Below are 23,257 nucleotides of genomic sequence, written 5' to 3'. Positions count from 1 at the left end.
TCTGTAGACCCAGACTCTGAGACTTGCTGTCGCAAGCTCCAAATTGGTGAGTAGATATACCCTGTGATTCCTAGCACTGTCAGTGTCTCAACAAGATTGCCTGGGAAGAAACTCTGGGTTGTAGGGAACATGCTTTGGCAATTGGTAAACATGGTATGGAAAAAGCAGAATGGATGTGGCAGGGGAAAGGATTCTGAATGTTTGATCATTTTTTCCCCTAGTATAAAATGCTTTCATTGTTAGATGAAAACAAAAGGTACTGTGGTTTCTAAAACAAACTCTAAAACTAGAAATATTGTATGTTCTAGATCTAATGATAGAGATGGAAGATCAGACCAATGATGTCAGTGAAGCAGGAATTCCTGTGCTGGACTATAAAATGTACACAGACAGAGTCTTCTTCTTGCCCTCAAAAGATGGAGAGAAAGACGTAATGATTACTGGGAAATTGGATATTCCAGAGGCTAGAAAGCAAACTGTGGAGCAGGCTTTAAATCAGTTCTCCAATCTACTGAATAGCAAATCATTTCTCATCAATGTGAGTATTGACATGAAAGTCACTTTGAGCTCACTCTGTATTTTCCAGAAAAGTCTTTTTGCCTGGTATGTATGTGCATGTAGAGTCATACGTACATTTTTAAGCACAGATGAGCCCAGAGTTCAGCTCTTAAGTCCATATTTAGGCCCCTAAAAAAGTGGCCTGATTTCAAGATTGATGAGCACCCACAAAAGTGCTAAATCTTGGGACTCTTGTAAATCAAGCTGCTTTTTTAGGTGGCTAAATATGGAGTGAGAAGCTAATTGCAGGCACCTATTTTTTGTTTTAAGTATGTCCTTAATGCTCATTACTTAAAAGTAGCCTTACATTCTGAGGCAGAAGAAACATGTTCTGAAACTTACAATTTACTTATTCAGCTTGCAGTCCTTGTAATTCAAGTGGAAGGGTTTGGGTTTTGTTTGGTTGGTGTGTTTTTGGGGAGGGGAGGAAGGGAGGTTAAACTTACGGTGCACAGGTTTGTGGGCTTTTTTGTTTGGTTTTTGTTTTTTGTTTTTTTTAATTAACAAAAACATCCTTCATTATATATTACTTCATACTTTATTGAAGACATAGAAGTATAAATTGAGTTATCCCCGAAGACAGTGTTTAAAACTCTCTCTCACGCACAGAGAGAGAGAGGGAGGAGTTGTAGATAGTGCTTATTTATATGTAGTTTGTCCAAAACCTTTGAGTGTTTTTTTCATGCTGTACTTGAAAGACTAACATTAAGACAGTAAGTGTTTTGGTTTTTTCCCCTCCTACAGTGCCAGGTATGTTTTGAGCTGCTCTTGAAACTTGTCATGAATCGTTTAGACTCAACGCTAAATCTGCTTTTTCTGTTTTAGTTTATTCACACATTGGAGAAGCAGAGGGAGTTCTCTGCCCGAGAAAAAGTTTATTTTGCATCCCTATTGACTGTTGCCTTACATGGAAAGCTAGAATACTATACTGATATCATGAGGACGCTGTTCTTAGAGCTGATGGAGCAGTATGTTGTGGCCAAAAACCCAAAGCTGATGCTCAGAAGGTTTGAATGATTGTCTTGTTTTCCATAGTCCTTTGTTTTTTGCAACATTGTTACATTTACAGTGTGGTGTTTTTCAGAGTGTGTGTGTCGTGCTATAGACTGTCTAGAAATCATCATGCTGATGACATGCCCGAGCACATTAGGGAGCAAAAATGGATAGGAGTTACTTTTTTTAAGAGCAGCTAGAGCCATTTGTCCTGTCCAAATAATTTAATTTAGAGTTTGGAACAAACTTGCTCAAACATCTATCCATGAAGAAAATGCAATATTGAAATTTTTGTATGCTTCTTATCTAATTTTATGTCCTATCTCCATAATGAATACACTTAAAACAATTTTCTGATGTATCTCCTTCAATTAGATAGGTCTGATTCTTACTCCTAATACATTACAGAATTTCATCTTTGCTCTGCATGTTTTGTTTCAATTACCGGTAGTTTGTTCCCCAGTAACTAAAGTGTAGTTTTCTTTTAAGCACTCATTCTTACAACATGGAAACAAACTTCTGATTTTGAATATATGATATGTACCTTTCAGTAAAAGTAATGAGCTGAAAGTATCTAAGAATGTTGAACAGTGCAAAGCATTATCTAATGCAGGCGCGCTTTAAAGAACCTATGTAAAATTATTGCATTAGGACAAGTACTGTTAATGTAGAAATATTTTATTTCAGGCAACACTTTAAAAGAAAATTGCCTTCTTGTCAGCAAACATTTTCAATATTCATATTTTTTAGATCAGAAACTGTTGTGGAGAGGATGTTGTCTAATTGGATGGCTATTTGTTTATATCAATATCTGAAGGTAAGATATGAAAGCTATGCATAGACGTCTCCTTCATTAAGTACTTAAACATATGGCATTGATTATACCTTCCATTTTTTATTTGTTTTTTCCCTTAAACAGGACAATGCTGGAGAGCCTCTTTATAAATTGTTCAAGGCTATCAAACATCAGGTGGAAAAAGGCCCAGTGGATGCTGTGCTGCTGAAAGCCAAATATACATTGAATGACACAGGGTTACTGGGAGATGATGTAGAGTATACACAGCTGGTAAGCAGCTCATCTGCTCAGTCATTAATTTATATAAAAAAATTTCCTCTTGAACACTGTGGAATTTAAATTTATATCAGTACACTCTTTCTATAACAATTAATGAGAGCCAAGGTGAGCCATTAATATGGGCAATAGGTGAAGAATTAACTATATAGAAGGGTTTAGAAGCAAGTCCCCAGATCTGAGCACCCCCAATCTCTGAAGAAGTTTGAGGGAAAACTCCATGAGCCTGATTCTCATTCTCTCTCTCTCTCTCTGTCAACCATTTTATATTGGTTTAATTCTATTGATTTTAGTGGAGTTACTTCTGATTTACACCAGTGTCAGTGAAACAAGAATCAGACTATGAATCATCCCTAACTCTAATGGCCCATATCGGACTACTACTTTAGGCATCTAAAGAAGGAAATAACAGTCTAAATCTAGTCATCTGGTTTTGAGAATCTTGGCTTGGTTGTTTTGCACGTGGTCTAATAAACATACGTAATGCTCAGAACTGTCCTCGGAAGAGCAGCACAGGATTTTCTTTGCCTTGAAAGTCACTCTGATGTGATTACTCTGGCTTTATTATTGACACAGTTAGCAGCCTTTTCCATTTGTCTGAGTGTGACACATGCAATGACAAATCTGTGGTGTGGATGAAACTTAATAAAAGCCTTTATTAAGTGTTGGTTAAAAGCGCATTTTTGATATATTCCTAAGGGATTTGAGTGGGAGGGCAGCATGGGAAGCTTGCTTTATGAATGGTTCTTACACACAACCTACAGCAACTGTAGTTAACAGACTGCTTGGGGGTGGGGGAGGGATACATGAAAAATGTAACTTTTTAAATGTAGATTTTTTGGGCTTAATGAGGCTTCCATGTTTGAGCTGAAGCGTACACCTAGTAGTTCCGCACAGACTGGACAACATGATTTACATTTGCTCATTAAACACATGAGACAGATGTCTTTATATCGTATGCGTTTGTGACTTGCTGCAATATTCTTCTAAATTAGGGTCTTTTAATTGCAAAAGCCATTTTTTGAGTTAAGTTTTATGAATGCAGTATCAAAGAGATGTGTGGATGCAATCAAATCTGAGACAAATAAGAATAATTCTCATAGATATTTATTGTGAACATTAGACCAGATTTGGCCCAGATTTCACTGCATTCACTAATTGTACGTATAACAAAAAAATCACATATCCTTCACAAAAAAGTAGGTTAAAATTGCTTACAATATTGGGATTATATGCGTTTTATGATAAAAAAATAAATAAATTCTTGTGCTAATTATGCCAGTGTCTGAGTTTGGATAGACATTTATGGAGCACTTACTGCTTTAGGTAGATATATGCAAAATTTAATTTGCACACCTCTGCCTGAAACTGAGAGATGAACTATACAGTACATGGTATTTATCCATTTTACAGTCATTATTTTTGTTTAAAAATTTGGTATGTTCATCAGTTGTTACACTGACACACTACATTTTCAACTGACAGCAAAATCATATATAATTAACATAATAAATAGGGAAGGGAAGAAGAAATACAATTAGCCTGCAAATTCTGTCTAGGGAAAATGAAAACGTGTTTAATTTCACTGCATTGTAGCACAGTTTAACTACATAAAATAATACACGAAGTGCAGGGATCACTTCGACCTAGACCATATCTGAGAGAGAGGGAAGTTCTGCTAGCCAATTAAGAGGGAAAGAAGCCATGGCTAGACATTTCTGCTATCAAAGCATGCCTGTGTAGCAGAGTCCATGAAGATTCCAAGATTTTTGCACCACCTTGACCATTGTAGATCAGATACCCTCCATAGAGGGTGAGGTCACAGTCCCCGCCTCTTTCTCAACATACTTTCCCCTTTCAGAACATTATTCTTACTTTTTATTTTACTTGGACTGAGATTATCATCTCTATGCTGTGGGCACATTTAAAGTTCATTCTGGGCTTGAAGATTTTCTCCTGTATAAATAAAATGGGGGAATACCAGCAGAACCAATGGTATCCTGAAAACCAGAATAAACTATTCAAGTGTGCCCTCTGTAATTGAGGGTTATTGTGACAAGTAATAAATAGTAAATTGACTCTTCTTTGGGTATTGCATTATCGGATAATTTAAGTGGTACACCGACATTGGATGGTCCAGGCATTTTAATACGTTCCTGTCTCTATTTAAAACTTTCTTTTATTAAGTTCCCAAGACACAGTAGAGATGTCATATTAGATATCAGCGAAGAAGGGGAAAATCCAATCTGTGTTTTTTCTATTTTATCATAATAGAAAGAATGGGCTGGAATTTAAAGTAGCTAGTTGGCTGGATATTAGTGAAGAACTGTGCAGATAATCCACATTGCAATTGCAAACGTACATTGCTGCGTGGTGGTAAGACTGCACAGTGTATTTTGGGCACTGCCTGGATTCTAATCATCCAGAAAAACAGAGATTGGAATTGATATTTTTGAATAATTTTGCATATTTTTTTCTTTCATAGACAGTAAATGTGTATGTACAAGATGGAGGTACTGATTCTGTACCTGTGAAAGTGCTGAACTGTGATACTATTTCTCAAGTAAAGGAAAAGATAATAGACCAAGTCTACCGAAATCTGCCTTGTTCACAATGGCCAAAAGCTGACAGCGTTGTTCTTGGTAAGTAGATATTTTTGGGGCTGTTGTAATAATATAAAAACGCTAATTTGATGCTCTTATCTCTCCCAAAATGTTTCAGTAAAAGTGATTATTGAAACAAAAAAAAATCATTCAAAGGTTTAGTTCTTGAACTATTAAGCTGAATCCACCGCTAAGCATGATGCTCTAGTACTTACTATATTGTGAAATAAAGCATGTCCATATTATAAAATTCCTAGTCCTTGTTCTTTACCCAGCATCATATTAATGCACAGACCACATTAATAACTCTTGGTAAAACCTATTATCAGAACCAATGAAATATTGATTGTTTCAGGTACAAATTCATGCGACTGTGATAACACGAACAATTAATTGATGTAAGGACACAAATTTTCAGAAGTGACTTATGACTTTGGGTCTGTCAGTTTTTGGTTGCCCAAATTGAGGCAGCTTAAAGGGACCTGATTTTCAGAAAGTGCAGAACACCCACTCTCCCCATAAGGTATCTCCAGTTGGGCGCCCAAAGACTGATGCTCCAAAATTACTAGTCACTTCGGAAAATGTCGTCTTTAATGTTTTAAACGCCAACTGCTGCCTTATTAAAGGAAAATAGTTTTGTGACATGTCCACTAATGCCATAATTAGCCAACCAGGCTATTAAAAGTCTGATGGGCAGCGAAGCTGGGGCCTGGGGCTAAGGCAGCCTCCCGGCCTGCCCTAGCTTTGCACAGCTCCTAGAAGCAGCTGCCAGCTCCTTGCGGCCCCTAGGCGCATGGGTGGCCAGGGAGGCTGTGCGTGTTGCCACAACCCCAAGTGCTGACTCCGCAGCTCTCATTGGCTGGGACCCCCTCCCATACTCCAGCCCGCCGCCCCAGCCCAGTGAAAGGGTGTGAGAGCGAGCGATGGAGGGAGGGGGGATGGAGCGAGCAGGGGTGGGGCCTCAGAGAAGGGGCGGGGCCTTGGGGAAGGGGTGTTTGGTTTTGTGCCATTAGAAAGTTAGCCAAAACTAGGATTGCCATCACAGCAATTTCTACAGCAACTAATTGTGGTGTCCTAAACTGTGGACTTTGACTTCAACTGGAAAATAAACAGAAAAATCACATGAATTTTTAAGCAAAACTTGCACAAAGTTCCCTAATAGGAAATAAAAGGGAAAGGAGAAAAGCCCAAGTGTTTTGAAACGGAATATTTCAAAGATATTTTATGATATTTCATTGGTTCTTTAAATGTAAACACATTAGTAGTGTACTGTCTTAGTTGCACAAACCTGTTTCTTTTCTCATTTTAATTACTTCATAGAGTGGCGTCCAGGTTCTACTGCCCAGATCCTCTCAGATTTGGATTTAACATCCCAAAGAGATGGCAGGTGGAAACGTATGAATACTCTGATGCATTATAATGTAAGGAGGATTGATGACATCTGTTAATTGTTTTTCAGTAATAAATAAACTTTTATTAGCTTTTAGAAAAAATTGGCTTGTACCATCTAATAAGGGGGCTGGAACATGTAGCTATGTTACTTTCTAATTCTGGAAAGTGAGAATGTATGTATCAAATTCTAGTACTCTCACTGGTTTCCTCTCCATCACTGAATACAATTCCAAATTGCCCCTATATAGCCTATATTTCCATATCTCTCAGCAGTCCCAGGTTCGTGGGATTGTCCTGTTTTAGCTCCCAAAATCCTGTCGCAGTTGAAGTGGCTCCTGTCCCATGGGGCTGGCTAGGCTCAGCTATTCTTTCCAGGCATTGCAATCTGGCCCCTGGTCATGGGTGGAGGCATCCAGGCCAAATTTGAGAGAGTACCACTGCAACTTCATGGCCGGGTCATAATGCCACTCACTCAGATTTGACATGGCCAGCCCATGATGGGCAGGTACCAGCTGCTAGGTCTCAATGCCCAGAACGGGGAGCTGAGCCCAGCCAGCCCTTCAGAACAAGAGCCGCAGGAACCACCGCTACGGAATGAGATGAGGCTTGCTCCACAATTCCCTCCTGCCAGGCCTCCCAGCTCCTATGTGCAGCACCCCACCTACTCACCCCACTGTGGGGGAAAGGACCCATCCCTCTTTAGCTACTACAGATTTTGGGAGGTATGGACTTCTGACATCCTTTATGGGGAATTTAACCCTTGTGCAGAAGGTCCATGCAAACTGCTTGTGTGCCACTGAACTCTCACACTTCAAACATCATCATCAGCCTTGAAGGAAGCTTTACCTGTGCCCGCTTATCTAGCAAGTATCAGAGCTTGAGTCTTTCTGCAGGAGAGGGGGTATTGGGGATGAATGGCCTAATGGCTAGAAGTTAAAGATTGCACAGCACTTCTCAAGATCCAGGCCCTAACTGGAGAATAAGAACATTGGTGGGGATCTTCAAAAGCCTGCTTGGGTGGGGAAAGACTCCACAACAGGGATGTTTAAGCCTGCTTCTCACAGTCATATAGGATGGAATGATTTCCCTATTTTTGTGTTCTTGAAGGTCCGAGATGGTGCCACACTTATCTTGTCAAAAATAGGAATTTCCCAGCAGCCAGAGGATAATCAGCAAGATGTCCCAGGGGAAAGTAAGTACAATAGAGTTTCTTTATGCCTCCAAGGGAGTATAAGACAAAATGCACAAATAGACAATATCGTTTTTGCCTGATCTTGTTTGATGGGAATGACACTAGAGCCTTTCCAGCTGGTAATGTCACACGAATTCAAGGTGCTTCCCTTTGTACACCTTGTTCACTATAGTTCTAAAAGCCTCAAATAATGGGGCTTTCACTACTGTCCTTAGGAAACTGCTCCCCGTCTTAATGCAGTGCACTCTCAGGAAACTTCTCCTGGTATTTTGTCTAAATTGTCTTTCTTTTAATCCCATTACTCCTAGCTATACCCTGCACGCTGCCTTCCATTGTGTACCCCCCAAGTACTAAATTCCTCCTCCATCCTTAGTGTTTACAACCTTCAGATATTTGTAAACGGTTTAGATTGTTTCCATGTTCCTCACCACCAGCACCCCACCCCCTCTTTTCACTTAGCCAAACTACCTGAATTTAATCTTTCTTCAGAAGTCAATTGTTTCAGCCCTTTGAGTATTTTGTTGGTGTTCTCTGAACTCGGTCCAAATTGTCCATACCTTCCTTGGAATGCATTGCTCAGAATTTAATATGGGGTTCCAGGTCATGCTGCGCTAGAGACGTACAGAAAGGGATTGTTTACTTCCCTGCTCCATGACATGATGATTTGTTCAGACAACCCAAAATTACACTGGCTTTTTTTCACCCCCATATTGCTTTGCAAACTCACGGTAGGTCCCTTTCCGCTGCTACTATGGGTTCTTTTCAGAGTTACTACTGTCTGGTTTCTTCCTCGCACTGAGTGCATGTCAGATAACTTTTCACAGATATATTAGCTTTGCTTTTTTCCAAGTTGAGTTTCACTTTGCTATTTTCTGCACACATTCCTAATTTCTTTTGGTCCTATTTTATTATTCTTTTCTCTTCACTGGAGTTTGCAACTCCACCTCATTTCATGTCATTTAAGTATTTCACTATTTTGTTGTTTACTCCCACTTCCAGATCACTAATGCAGATGTTACATGACGCTAGTTCTAACATTTCTACCCACTAAACACCTAACTCAGTGTATGGCCCTATGCTTACAGCTTTAAAAGAGAGTTTTCATTCCACATGACAGTATTCCTATCCAAGCCAATTTGAACTGAATTTTCAAGTAAGACTTTGTGAGACAGAATCAAATGTCTTGCTAAAGTTCAATGTGTTACATCAGCTGTGTTCTGTTTCTTCCACTTATTTTGTCATTTTAGTCCCCTTCCTTCTCCACCTAAAAACTCATTGAAGTTTGTCTGGCAACACTGATTTTGTAAACATTCTTTATTGTGCTGGGTCTGTTGTATTTTAAATGTTCAGTGTCTTTTTCCTCCTCTTCAATCATTTCACAATGGATAAAAGTTAGATTTATGCCATGGTAATTGCCAGGATCATTCTCCCTTCATGTTTTGAATTGATCTGAAATGCTTCTGTGACTGTCACAGAATGCTAAACCCTGAGCTTCAGTTAATAGTTTTTAATCTCTTTAACAGATCTGCCGATCTTAGTTTGACCACACAACACTTGAAAGCTATTAAATATAATGGAATGGAAACAATATAACAGAAATGTCCATCTTTCCAGGGGATCTCTAATGGCTGTCAGCTGGTGGCTTTGATGTACATTGCTGTTCAATAAAAGTGTGCCAAGCTGCAATTTTATTCATGTTGAGAGTTGGCCAGGGCAGCAGTCCAGGCAGTGCACATGCAGTTAGATTTTACTCTCTTCCTTTTGGGACTCTTATTGAAATGCTTTTTGCAGGGTATCTAGAAGGCTTTTCCAAGGGTATTAAGTATAATATTGCATATATTTTTTATTCTTAAGTATGGAGGAGTAGATGTTAAGCCTTTTGGACCTGCGTTCCCCACCTTGCAGTTTGTTTTGGCAAAAGGAAGAAGTATGATATGTTCATTTCCCAAGTCGTATGCAAAGGAGGATCTGACTTTTTTTTCTTTATGGCTATGTCATTACATCCAGAGGTGTTGTGGGTGAAGAAGCTTATTGAAAACAAATGGCCCATATTCCATGATTTAACTACTTAATCATACACATCACTCTGCTTGGTAGAGGAAAGCAGACTTCTGCAGGTGTCTTTGCAGAGAGCTCAGTCATGTGAAGAAGAAGCTATAGTGAAATTTCAAATGGTAAAGTACTGGAGTGGAGGCAACTGTTGTCTTCTTGCCACCCCATGCCCTCTCCCACACAAGAAATAGCTTACAGCAGAAACTAGGAAGGCAATATTTCATGCCTCACCAGTGCATTTTCATTAATGCATAGGTCTTCTAGAAATATCACATGCCAACTTGTTTGTTTGGAAAGCTATCATGGACAATGATTTGTGAGATACTGTGTTGCATAAAAATGAGAGGAAGGGATCAGAGGCTTACACACACATTCTCTCACTGTTAGATGACACAGTCAAGGAGTTACACATCCTGAACACACAAAATGTCCTCCTCCTTTTTATTTGAAAAGGACTGGTTTTCTTTTTAACCAGAATTTCACATTAACTTAAATTTTGCTTTGGAAATCACTGCCAAAGAAATAGGTTTTGCCCAAAATAAAAATATAAAATTGTGTCCAAATGTTCTAAAACCTGACATTGCTTCCTTTCTGCTTTCTGTTTCCCAGCCTTTAATCAAGAGAGATACAAGAGGGCTGGTTGTTGTGGTAAATTAAGTGCAGAAGTCTTTCAGCTGTGGAGATAGGATTGCAATTCCTGTCTTGGATCAAAAATGAGAATGAGTTTGCTTGTATACTAGCTTCTATTTCTGCAGCACAGAGCTAGGTAATTAGGCAAAACTGTCTATCTCTATTCATGACATACTCTGATTTGGAGTATCAGGTGAGTTGCAGGTCAGAGTTGTTTACAGCCAATCTTTATAGGGCAGCTTGTATCGCACTTGCATCTATTGTGTCTGGCTCATGCTAGTGTAGAGGTTATGGGTCTATTAAAGGAGTGGGTCGGTGAGGTTCTGTTGTCTGCAATGTGCAGGAGGTCAGACTAGATGATCATAATGGTTCCTTCCGATCTTAAAGTCTATCAGTCTAGTGTAATTAGTCCCTTGTTCTCATGAGTATTTAGTTACCTTAAAATTTTACTTTAAACAGGGAAAGGAAGAAATTTCAGAGAGACAGGAAGGGTTTTTAGAGTAAAGCCTGGAGAGTCAGTTTTGTAAGAGTCATCTCGCTATTGACATCTTGAAACACATTGATCACCTGATTTGCAAAGGCAAGGAGTTGCCTCTTATTTCTTTATTCACTTCTTAGTTTATTATTGGTGAGAACTTAAAAAGCAACTAATATCTCTTGAAAATTTCTCCATTTACGAATCATACTAATATATTTTGTTGCTCCATATTCTACATTTCTCTTCCTCTTTCATGCAGCTGTCCTTAGCAATGAAGTGGGAATTTTGCATCTTAAAAGTTCATCTGCTTGTCCTGTTCATTTCTATGAAGCCCTGATTTTCCATGAAATATTAATTATTTTATCAGCAACCAATTATGATGTGACTAAATGAAAAGGTGTCAAATTTCATTGTAGTGTAAGTGTAGGTAATCCCAGTGAACTCAATGAGGTTCTGCCTGTTTACTCCGAAGCTCATTTTTCTCCTTTACCATTAGGAGGACATAGGGAGGAAACAGAGAAGTATGTGCATTAACCAGGCAGCTGGTTTAGTTAAGGTAGTTTTCACTACAACTGCCTATTGTCATCTATTTAGAAGTAAATAACAAGCACCGAAAAAGTATCACAATAGAGAGGCTCACCGGTAATTTTTGCTGCATTCTATGATTTTTCTGAAAATTCTAAGTTTTTGAAAATAATTAGGGCTGTCAATTAATTGCCGTTAACTCACATGATTTAACTCAAATTAATCACGGTTAATCAGTTTTAATCGCACTGTTAAACAATAGAATACCAATTGAAATTTATTAAATATTTTGACTGTTTTTCTACATTTTCATATATATTGTATTGTATCATAATTGAAACCAAAGTGTATATTATTTTTATTACAAATATTTGCACTGTAAAACTGATAAGGAAAATAGAGTATTTTTCAATTCACCTTATACAAGTACTGTAGTGCAGTCTCTTTATCGTGAAAATGCAACATACAAATATAGAAAAAAATTGTTACATAACTGCACTCAAAAACAAAACAATGTAAAACTTTAGAGCCTACAAGTCCACTCAGTCCTACTTCCTGTTCAGCCAATTGCTAAAACAAACAAGTTTGTTTACATTTTACAGAAGATAATGCCCCTTTCTTATTTACAATCTCACCAGAAAATGAGAACAGGCATTTGCATGGTTCTTTTGTAGCCAGCATTGCAAGGTATTTGTGCCAGATATGATAAACATTTATATGCCCTTTCATGCTTTGGCCACCATTCCAGAGGACATGCTTCCATGCTGATGACGCTTATTAAAAAAATGTGTTAATTACATTTGTGACTGAACTCCTTGGAGGAGAATTCTGTTTTACCCGCATTCTGCCATGCATTTCATGTTATAGCAGTCTCAGATGACAACCCAACACATGTTGTTCATTATAAGAACACTTTCACTGCAGATTTCACAAAACGTAAAGAAGGTACCAATGTGAGATTTCTAAAGATAGCTACAGCACTCAACCCAAGGTTTATCCAGCGCTATCCAGAATCTGAGAGGGACAAGGTGTGGCGCATGCTTTCAGAAGTCTTCAAAGAGCAACTCTCTGATGCAGAAACTACAGAACCCGAACCACCAAAAAAGAAAATCAACCTTCTGCTGGTGGCAGATGAAAATAAGTACGCATTGGTCCGCACTGCTTTGGATTGTTATCAAGCAGAATCTGTCATCAGCATGGATGCATGGCCCCTGGAATGGTGGTTGAAGCATGAAGGGACATATGAATCTTTAGCGGATCTGGCACATAAATAGCTTGTGATGCCAGCCACAATAGTGTCATGAGAAGGCCTGTTCTCACCTTCAGGTGACATTGTAAACAAGAGGCAGGCAGCATTATCTCCCACAAATGTAAAAAAACTTGTTTGTCTGAGCGATTGGCTAAGCAAGAAGTAGGACTGAGTGGACTTGCAGGCTCTAAAACTTTACATTTTTATTTTTAATGCAGTTTTTTTGTACATAATTCTACACTTGTAAGTCCAACTTTCATGATAAAGAGATTGCACTACAGTATTTGTATTAGGTGAATTGAAATACTATTTTCTTTTGTTTTTTACAGTGCAAATACTTGTAATCAAAAATAAATATAAAGTGAGCACTTTACACTTGTATTCTGTGTTGAATTGAAATCAATATAATTGAAAAGATAGAAAACATCCAAAAATATTTAAATAAATGATATTCTATTATTGTTTAACAGTGCAATTAATCATGATAAATGTTTAATCGCTTGACAGCCCTAAAAATAATTAAATTCCTATCTTGTTCCATTGTGAAGTCACAGATGCTGCAACGTAAAATGAAAGCTTTTTTTCTATCTCCAGCGAAATAATTGCAGCAGCAAAAGTGGGAATGAATATTTTGTCACCCCATTTAACTCAGTAACATGTGAACGTATTACCCCCAAATCTCTTAAATTCAAAGTCAAATTAAGCCCACTTAAATATTGAGTATGAGGGAAAAATTAAATATAATTAAATGGCAAAAATGATCGTAAAGGAACATTGATTGCATAACTAATATCACACAAAAGTATATATGTTCAGGTTCCAACAGAAACATTACCTTGGCCAGATTGCACATATGGAACTCTCTCTCTTTCTGCTTATGCAATATTTCCATTTTTGTTATATTAAAATATGCCATAAAATTTTGAGTTAGAGTAGCTGTTGGGAAACTTAATTTTGCATTTCCTAATTCTTTTCCACGGTGAATCCTTAAGGTTCCATTAAAGTAATAGTATGCATATGTTCTGAAATCCATGGAAGTTGGAGTAATGCAGTGGTGAATTAGGCCTATATGCATAACTGAGCATTTAAAACTACTAAAGTCTTCAGAAATTCAAACTTATGCTTCCCATAAAATCTGCAATTCAGCCCCGTTGCACATATTATTTTTCATTACTGTTAAGTTTTATGCCTTAATATAAATATGTGTGTGCAATGTAACTGAGTTATAGCTGCTATGGGAAGGATAATTTTGAATCACATTTATGCATTTAAATTCTCAGACATAGTGGTGCATTAATAAAGTTTGTTGCACTGAGTTACCTTTCTCTTTTTTTTAAGAAGGAAATTAATTGCACATTTAAATAATTTACTGTCAATTTGACTTATCACAAGAAATACTCAGACGCACTGAAATTTTTATTTGGAATCTCACAGATAGTACATTTATTCTGTTGTGTACTAATTGAACTAAACTTACATACACAGGGCCGGCTCCAGGCACCAGCGCAGGAAGCAGGTGCTTGGGGCGGCCAATGGAAAGGGGCGGCAGGTCTGCGTTTTTGGCAGCAATTCGGCAGCGGGTCCCTCCGTCTGTCTCGGAGGGAAGGACCGGCCACCGAAGAATGAAGCGGAGCAGTAGAGCTGCCGCCGATGGCGGTGTTATCTTTTTTTTTTTTTTTTCCCCGCCGCTTGGGCTGCAAAAAAGCTGGAGCCAGCCCTGTAGATACACTTCTAGTCTTTCAGTATGCGGATCTCCAGATACACCCTTACTGTAATTTGCAAAGATGACTGAACTTGCATTTCTTTTTTCTTGTGGTCCCCCCTGAGTGCAGAAATGCTCCATTCTTCTCTCTTGACGATAAGTGCTGGCCATGTGCTTTGCAACTTTCAGTTCCTCTTTCACTTTATGTAGAATAGAGGACTTAGCACTTTGATTTGGTTCATATGGAGTACTGTGTGCATTAGGCAGAAGTGAAGTCATCTAAATCCCCTGAATGAGAAGGAAGGTAAGTTGACAATATTGCACATGTGGAAGAAAACAAAGTATCTGTGGGTTAAATGAGCTCAGTCTCCTACAATGTACATATACTATATTTTTTAATGTTATTTTATCACAATTGCTGTTTCTAGGGCATGCGCTATTGGAAGATGAAAATAAGGTCTGGCATCTAGTTCGGCCAGCAGATGAAGTTGATGAAGGCAAATCGAAAAGAGGGAGCATGAAAGAAAAAGAACGAACCAAAGCTATTACAGAAATCTACCTGACAAGGCTTCTGTCTGTTAAGGTAGGGTTTACTATTAAATTATTAGGCAGTTCTTTGAAGGAAGCTGGTTAACTTGCCTTGTGAGGTTCAGATGACTAAAATGCTGAGTTATTAGAGAGACAAAGGTGGGTGAGGTAATATCTTTTATTGGACCAACTTCTGTTGGTGAGAGAGACAAACTTCTGAGTTTACACAGAGCTCTTCTTCAGGTCTGGGAAACATACTCTGAGGGGAGGGCTATGCTTACAAAAACACTGCATCACTGTAGCTGCACCAATGCAGCTGTGCTGCTGTAGCACTTTAATGAAGATGCACTACACCAACGGGAGAGAGTGTAGTTAAACCCATCTCCCCGAGTGGTAGTAGCAATGTCAATGGAAGAAGCTCTCCTGCCTGCATAGCAGTCTACGCCAAGGATTAGGTTGGTTTAGCTATGTCGGTCAGGGGTGTGGATTTTTCACACCCCTGAGCAATGTAGTTATGCTGGTATAAATCTGTAGTATAGACCAGTCCTCCGATTGTTTTAGCTAAATACAAGATGGAACAAATTCTTTAGTCTACATCGTTAACACGTATTTCAAAGGACAATTCAAGATGAAGTGGCCCGTTAACACCCCTCCAGTCATAGGGAGATAAGGCAGGGATGCGGGGAAAAGCAGTGTGGGGGTAATCTATAATCCACTAAACCCCCACCAGCTGCTTTTCCTGGGCCAGATTCAGTACTGCAGACATGCCAAACCCAGTTATTGCCTCTAATCAGAGAGCTAGTTGGACATATCTGATAGAATTTGCTTTGTTACTTTACTTTGAGTTGATGTGTAAAATTATGTGTTTTCAAAAACACTATTACTATACTAATAGAAGGTGTTCTGGAGTCATAAGATTTCAGCTATTACATAGTTCTCTCTGGTTTCAGAGTAGCAGCCGTGTTAGTCTGTATCCGCAAAAAGAACAGGAGTACTTGTGGCACCTTAAAGACTAACAAATTTATTGAAGCATGAGCTTTCGTGAGCTACAGCTCACTTCTTCGGATGCATAGAATGGAACACACAGACAGGAGATATTTATACATACAGAGAACATGAAATGGTGGAAGTATGCATACCAACAGGCAGAGTCTAATCAATTGAGATGAGCTATCGTCAGCAGGAGGAAAAAAACTGTTTGAAGTGATAATTAAGATGGCCCATAGAAGGTGTGAGGAGAACTTAACATAGGGAAATAGATTCAATTAATGTAATGTAGTTCTCTCTGTATCATAAAGATGACCTGCAAAGCAGTTGTTACCAAAGGATTTATCAGGTGATTATATATGTACAGGAAACCTAAGTTTGCAAATATACTCATATTTTAATACTCTTAGCAACTAGTTCCTCCCTTACTTGCCAAGTCCAAAGTGTGCACTTCTGTGTTCCCTGTGCAATAGTTATGAAATCACATCCTTTTTAAAACAGAGCAGATTATTTTTTCCTCAGCTCCCTTGCTATTTTAGCTGTTGTAAAGGACATTGTGTGTTGCAGGAGAAATCTGCCTTTGTCCTGGCCTGTCATCATGCGTCCTTGGCATTCTGGGCCAAGGCCTTCAATGATTATGGTCAGAACACAAAGTATTAGTGTAAAGTAGAGAGAGAAATCTAGGATAACACAACGTTTGTACTGCAGGCTCAATTTTAATGTCACTTTCCTTTTTTTAATACACTTTCAGGGTACACTTCAGCAATTTGTAGATAACTTTTTTCACAGTGTACTCAACTCAAATCATGTCGTGCCACCAGCTGTGAAATACTTCTTTGACTTTCTTGATGAGCAAGCAGAAAAACATGAGCTCAAGGACGAAGATACCATTCACATCTGGAAAACAAATAGGTAGGATTCAAACAAAATAGTAATTAGACTGAAGAGAAACAATACTGTAATCACGAACAATGCTGGTCTCTAAATACAGATAAAGTGGAAAGGAAATAAATTTGTAATTCTGAGAGTGGTTTTAATTGAAACAATTATTTACATTGATCAAAGAGGTTACCCATAAGGCAAAAAAATGCAGAAATAGAGCCAAAGCTACTTAAGTGTAACTGTCTGCAAACCTTCTATTTTCTTATCTTTTATCTGTCATCTTTCCCTAGTGCAGCCAGAGCTGGGGATTTCCTGTAATGCTCCCAGTTGCCAGCAGTGAGAGGCAAAGGGCCCTGTCCTAAACTATTACAATTCAAACCCTAACCAAATGATTAAAGGGCATAAAAGTAACACACATGCTGTCTAATTACACTTGTTTTCTCACACCATCTTGAGGAGTTCTGGGAAGTGTAATCATTCTCCTCCTCTTTCTATAAAAGTAAGACACGTACATGCTTTTGTTTTTAAGCAGGGAAACCAGACAATAAATAGTTCATATAAGAGTTTGAATGCATAAATGAGCTAAAATGTACTCAGAAGATCAAATGCAAAGTACGCATTTTAGTTTTCTGGACTCTGGTTCCTGTATTATGTTCATTGTGTAAGAGGGTGTGTTTATCTCTTTGCTTGCTTTGCAGTTTGCCACTTAGATTCTGGGTAAACATATTGAAAAATCCCCATTTTATCTTTGATGTTCACGTTCATGAAGTAGTGGATGCTTCCTTGTCAGTCATTGCACAGACTTTCATGGATGCCTGCACAAGAACAGAGCACAAATTAAGCAGAGTAAGTGATTTACATTCCACACCATGGCTGTGTTCATGCTTGACAGACAATATGCATACTCCTGGAAGATTTGGGATAGATTTTTTTTTTTTAACCCCTTCAGTATCTGGCCATTTAATAGGTTTGGTGAAAGTTTGTAGCTAACCTTACCCTATGACATTTACAGTGTGAATAAGATCACAATGTTGTTCCCCAAAGTTTTTAGAGAAATCTAAGTTAGGAACCCGTTTTTTCAGGTCTTCCATAATTCAAAAAGATTTTGTGTCAATTGTATAGAGATATTTTTAAAACTGAATAATGTCTTATCAAAAACATAATTCTCTTCATGATGTAAATATTCCCATCCATAGGCTGACTATAGTGGGGTACAATGGCAATGGTTTAAGTAGGAGTAATATCCAAAAGAAGTTAAAAAGTGCATGAACATGTACTGATAAGTGTGTAAAGGGATGAGCCTTGTATAAGGTATATTCTGTTGTATTCTGATAAGGCTGTGAGTTTGTCATGGAGGTCATGGAAGTGATGTATTCCGTGACCTCCGTGATTTCTGCAACAGCTGCTGTGCCTGGCTCAGGGGCAGCTTAGGCAAACCCTGTCCAAGGCGCACTGGCTGCTGCTGGGGCAGTCTTGGGGCCCTCCCCCAGCAGCAGGGGATTGGGACACGGGACGGGGTGAGGCAAGCTCTGGGCAGCGCTTATCTGGGGGACTCCCCGGAAGCGGCGACATCCCCCTCGCTCAGCTGCTAGGCGGAGGTATGGCCAGGCAGCTCTGCATGCTGCCTCTACCCAGAGCACTGGCTTCACATTGGGAGCTGCAGGGGCGGTGCCTACAGGCAGAGGCAGCGCGCTGAGCTGCTTGGCCATGCCTCTGCCTAGCAGCTGAGCGAGGGGGATGTCGCCGCTTCCGGGAGCCTCCCGGATAAGCGTAGACCAGAGCCTGCCTCACCCCGTCCTGTTCCCCAACCCCCTGCCCTGTCCCACACCCAAACTCTGCTGCTGCTGGGGCGGTGGGGGAGGCATAGAGCTAGGTAGGGAGCACCAGCGGGAGTCTTGGGCTGAGGTTCTCTGCCCGCACACCCCCAGCACCAGCAGGGGTCCCAGGCCACGCACTGCTGCCCTCTTCCCTCCCCTCCCTCCGCTCCAAGCAGCCAGGCCACCCTTCCCCAGCACCCACGGGGGCCCCGGGCAGCCCTCCGCCTCCCAAGTTTTATTCACTGGTATTTTTAATAAGTCATGGACAGGTCACGGGCCGTGAATTTTTGTTTACGGCCCGTGACCTCTCTGTGACTTTTACTAAAAATACCCGTGATTAAAACATTGCCTTAATTATGTACATTAACACTAAACCTGGAAGATAGTTTTCCTAGATAATCAAAATGTGCCTGTTATATATTTTCCAGGATTCTCCAAGTAACAAATTACTTTATGCAAAAGAGATCTCTAACTATAAGAAAATGGTGGAAGAGTAAGTATATAGAGAAGTTTTTTGTGTTTATTCTTAGTCACTTGGTTTAAGCTTCTGTGTAGAAGCATAGCAGCAGTATTACCCATGAAAATATTAACGTTGGAGGGAAAAGGCCTAAATTTCAAACACTGAAAATAGATAAATAAAATACTCTTGAAAAAGTTAGAATCGTGGTATTTCTCCCCGAAGCTATGTCATAAATGTTGAAATGAAACGTGAGTGGGATTTTATGTAGGTGTTTATAAGTTATTGGCAGCACTTAATTTTAAATTACACATTTTGGCTGTCTCTTTTTCAGGTAATTTCCCAGGGGCTCCCATTTTGCCTACACAATCTGTCTGATTGTTCAGATTTCCACAGCTGGCTAGGGTTAAACCCTAAAATCATTTTCAGCAAAAATATATCTTCGTCTCTTTTATTTTCTGATCTTAGGGAATATGTTTACTTAATTTTAAAAAAGTGAGCTCTATATGAATAAAAATAGCATTTACAGTCGCCTTAGCCATGGGAAAGAGTTTGAGCCTAGGTCTTCAAAAGTTTCAAGGCATAAGATAACTACCAGATGCCAGAAATTTCTTCCTATGGCAGGGCATTGCACAGTAGGGTACCACGTGTTTTGTGATGTGCACCATCCTCTAATACGTTAGGCACAAATGACTAGGGGGAGACAGGATAGCTAAATGGACCATTGGTCTGTTGTGGTAGAGCAACTACTATATTATTATTTGGAAACCTGTTTTAAAATAATCACAAAATCAAAATATAGTATTATCATTAAACTGCTAGTGCAGTTCATGTTAAGTAAAAGCCGGGGAGCAATCAGAATCTTCCTAAGGAGGGGACCCAGAGCTCTACCTTGCTCCCAGCCCCCACAGCTACTACCTCTATACCCAGACCCTCACTTCCCCTGCACCCAGGTGTACACCCACTCCCTGCCTTCTGCCCCACATCCAGCCCCGTGCTCTTCCCTCCACATTATCTCTGCCCCAAATCTAACCCAGAGCTCTTACCTAGAAAGGCAGTCAGGCTGAAGATCACCATCCCCACCAGGGTGAGATGGGTGTGGGGCTCCCAGACCTATCTTCCTTCTGTGTCTTCACTTCCCCAGCAAACACCAAAACCTGGATCCAATCCCCTTACCCTCCTGGGGACTGGGGGTTCCCAGTGCCCCCTGCTCCACTTCTCACCGGGGGCTGGGGGTGCCTGGTGACCATGGGCACTGGAAGGACTGTGAAGGTGTGGGAGCCAAGCAAGTGCACGGGTTTATAGCACTTCGTCATGATGGAGGAGCAACAGGGCAAGTTTCCAGCTCCAGTGTGGGCCTGGGTCCCCTGCCTCCCTCTATTTCCCCATTGTGCCCAGTTGAAAGTTTATGTTAATTCATTGCAGTTACTACAAAGGTATTCGTCAGATGGTGCAAGTGAGCGACCAGGACATGAATACTCATTTAGCAGAGATTTCCAGGGTAAGTGTGAAACAAGCATTCTCGTCCTGAAAATACTAGTGTTCATTGTCATCTCTGCATGGGTTCACAGTGTCCACTAGCATCTGATGAATAATGCCACACCTCTCTGAAACCCTCTTGGTTAGACATAATATATTATGCTTCATGTGGCTTTTGAAATGTTGATTTATAAGAATATGATAAGAATATCAAGAGTGGTAATTGTCTCAAACACATTTTAACTGACCCAGAGGAGTGTTTGGTTTTTCACGCTGATTGTGGGAAAATGTCAGCACTGTTGAATAGTTTTTCATTCTGCATTTCCTATGGATTGGTTTTGTTTATAGTGTTTGGGAGAGATTGTGAATTCACAATGCAATGCCACAGCAAAATTGAAAAATCCCAGAAATGAACTGGCATTTGAATGTGTAGGGATTTCTTACAAGGCAAGAGAGGCTTATGTTACTAATTTTTGTTACATTGATGTGGAGTAATCCGTTGCTAAGGTTAAGATTTTGTCATGGTTATTTTTAGTAAAAGTCATGGACAGGTCGTGGGCAATGAACAAAACTCACGGGAGTCCTGACCTGTCTGTGATTTTTACTAAAAACAATAAGGGGGTGGCGAAAGGAGGAGGGGAGGGAGAATGACACCTGGATCCCCATGGAGGGGACTCTCAGCCCCAGCCGTATTGCCAGAGGGGGGCACAGCCCCAGCTCCAGACCCTGCTAAAGCCACAGGGCAGGGGGACACAGCAGTGGCTCTGGCTCTGGCTCCAGCCCCAGAATTTTTATTCTGTGGCAAAATTGCAGAATTTTTGTTCTGTGGCAAATTTTGAATTTTTTGTTTTGTTCCAAATTGGATTGACAGCAAAATTTAAAAGGTTTTGACTAGACCTAGAAATAATTTATAAGGAACACTAGTATAAAATCAAGAAAGAACTGGTATGGTTCTCCACTTTACTGCACCTTGGGTAGTCATTGACACTGGTAGCAGCATTCCTCTGCATTTCCTTTGCACAGGTGTATCTGACTATAGTGGGGTACAATGGCAATGGAGAATCAAGCCCAATGTGTTTAGGTGATGGAGTTTCTTTAGGTTATGGCCTGTTCTTTAGAGGAGTTAAAGATTTTATATTTTTAAGAAAAGACATAGTGTAAAATTCTCCCTATATGATGAATAAGGCTACGAGTCTGTCACAGAGGTCACGGATTCCGTGACTTCAGCCCTGGCCGGTGAGGCTCTGGGCTTCCATGATTTATTGTTTATTGCCCATAGTCTGTCCCTGACTTTAATAAAAAATACCTGTGTCAAAATCTCAGCCTTAATGATGATTTAGAAGCCCTCTTACCACCTTTATAATTTGAGCAAAGAATCTTGTGGCACCTTATATACTAACAGACTTACCCCACTGTTAGTTTATAAGGTGCCACAGGATTCTTTGCTGCTTTTACAGATCCAGACTAACACGGCTACCCCTCTGATACTTTATAATTTGAATGATTCTTGTAAATGCACATGTGCTCCAAGCCTTGATGACTTTCACCTTTGCTATAGCTTAGTGTGAATTGTTTCAAATTGTTAAAAGCTTGAAAGAAAAGGATTTCATATGCATGTGGCACTGACAGAACCAATCTGAAGTACCTTGAACACTATGCAGATTTTAACTGTGTTTCACCAATGCGTGCCCATATAGTTAGCAGATGTGTCTGAGCCTAAATCTGTTGTTTGACTAATACTGTAACTCAAAGTACTCTTCCACCTCCTTTATTTGGGAGAGTTGCGTGCTGGCTGGAAAGGCTGCAGCAGGAAAATCTTGACATGTGAATGCTGAAAATCATCAAACAAGATTTCTAATCCTCCCTCCCTCTCTCTTCCAACCCCATCCAGTTACCTATGCTTGAGTCTGCAGAAATAATTATACTGTACCTGGTATTTATGTATGTGTTTGGTTATGATTGTTAAAAGCCAAGACTATATTTGACATTTTTTTTTCTTTTAAATAACTAGGCGCACACAGATTCTTTAAATACACTTGTGGCTCTACACCAGCTCTACCAGTATACTAACAAATACTACGATGAGGTAAGTTCCTTATTTGAATAATATAAATATTTAATATGCTATGAGAGACTAGTCATAATGGCTACAAATCAGTGTAAGCCAGATAATTGATTTGAGAACCCTCAGGGTGTGTCTACACTGCAGTTAGATACTCACAGCTGGTCTGTGCCAGCTGACTCGGGCTAAGGGGCTTTTCCACTGTGGTGTAGACATTCAGGCTTGGACTGCAATCTGAAGTCTGGGACCCTCCCACTTCGCAGGGTCCTAGAGCCCGGGCGCCAGCCCAAGCCTGAATCAGCTTGTCTGCCAAGCACAGGTTTTTAACTGCAGTGCGGACATACCCTCAGATAACCGGGTAAGGGTAGTGCTAAACAATGAACCCACAACTTCTCTTTTCAGTTCAGACCACCGAAATGACGTGGCCCTTTCAGTGGTCAAAACTAACATTTACCCTTCAGTGCTCTTCCCATCCTACTTGCAACCTAACAATGCCAACAGGAAAAGAGCAATTGTAGAAGATAAACTGAGTGTCAAACCCCAGTACTTTATATTAGGAATGGCCCATTAAACTTGTTTTGCCTGTAAAGATGGAAGAG

At 39.8% G+C, this 23,257-nt stretch overlaps 1 protein-coding gene across 1 annotated transcript in view; it reads left to right on the top strand.

Annotated features, from left to right (window-relative positions):
- The window catches only part of PLXNB2 (plexin B2), a 335,252-nt gene that overhangs the window by 307,510 nt on the left and 4,485 nt on the right, over positions 1-23,257 (top strand). The window contains exons 25-37 of the mRNA XM_045031102.1: positions 309-538; positions 1,384-1,565; positions 2,302-2,368; positions 2,471-2,617; positions 5,109-5,265; positions 6,547-6,647; positions 7,726-7,810; positions 14,875-15,029; positions 16,713-16,873; positions 17,542-17,689; positions 19,089-19,153; positions 20,543-20,618; positions 22,608-22,682. Coding sequence (XP_044887037.1) covers positions 309-538; positions 1,384-1,565; positions 2,302-2,368; positions 2,471-2,617; positions 5,109-5,265; positions 6,547-6,647; positions 7,726-7,810; positions 14,875-15,029; positions 16,713-16,873; positions 17,542-17,689; positions 19,089-19,153; positions 20,543-20,618; positions 22,608-22,682 — 1,649 coding nt within the window. The remainder of the gene's footprint in view (positions 1-308; positions 539-1,383; positions 1,566-2,301; positions 2,369-2,470; positions 2,618-5,108; positions 5,266-6,546; positions 6,648-7,725; positions 7,811-14,874; positions 15,030-16,712; positions 16,874-17,541; positions 17,690-19,088; positions 19,154-20,542; positions 20,619-22,607; positions 22,683-23,257) is intronic.

Source organism: Mauremys mutica, chromosome 1, assembly GCF_020497125.1.
Source record: "Mauremys mutica isolate MM-2020 ecotype Southern chromosome 1, ASM2049712v1, whole genome shotgun sequence".
NCBI classification, from domain to species: domain Eukaryota; kingdom Metazoa; phylum Chordata; order Testudines; family Geoemydidae; genus Mauremys; species Mauremys mutica.
This window is presented reverse-complemented; position numbering and strand designations above follow the sequence as displayed.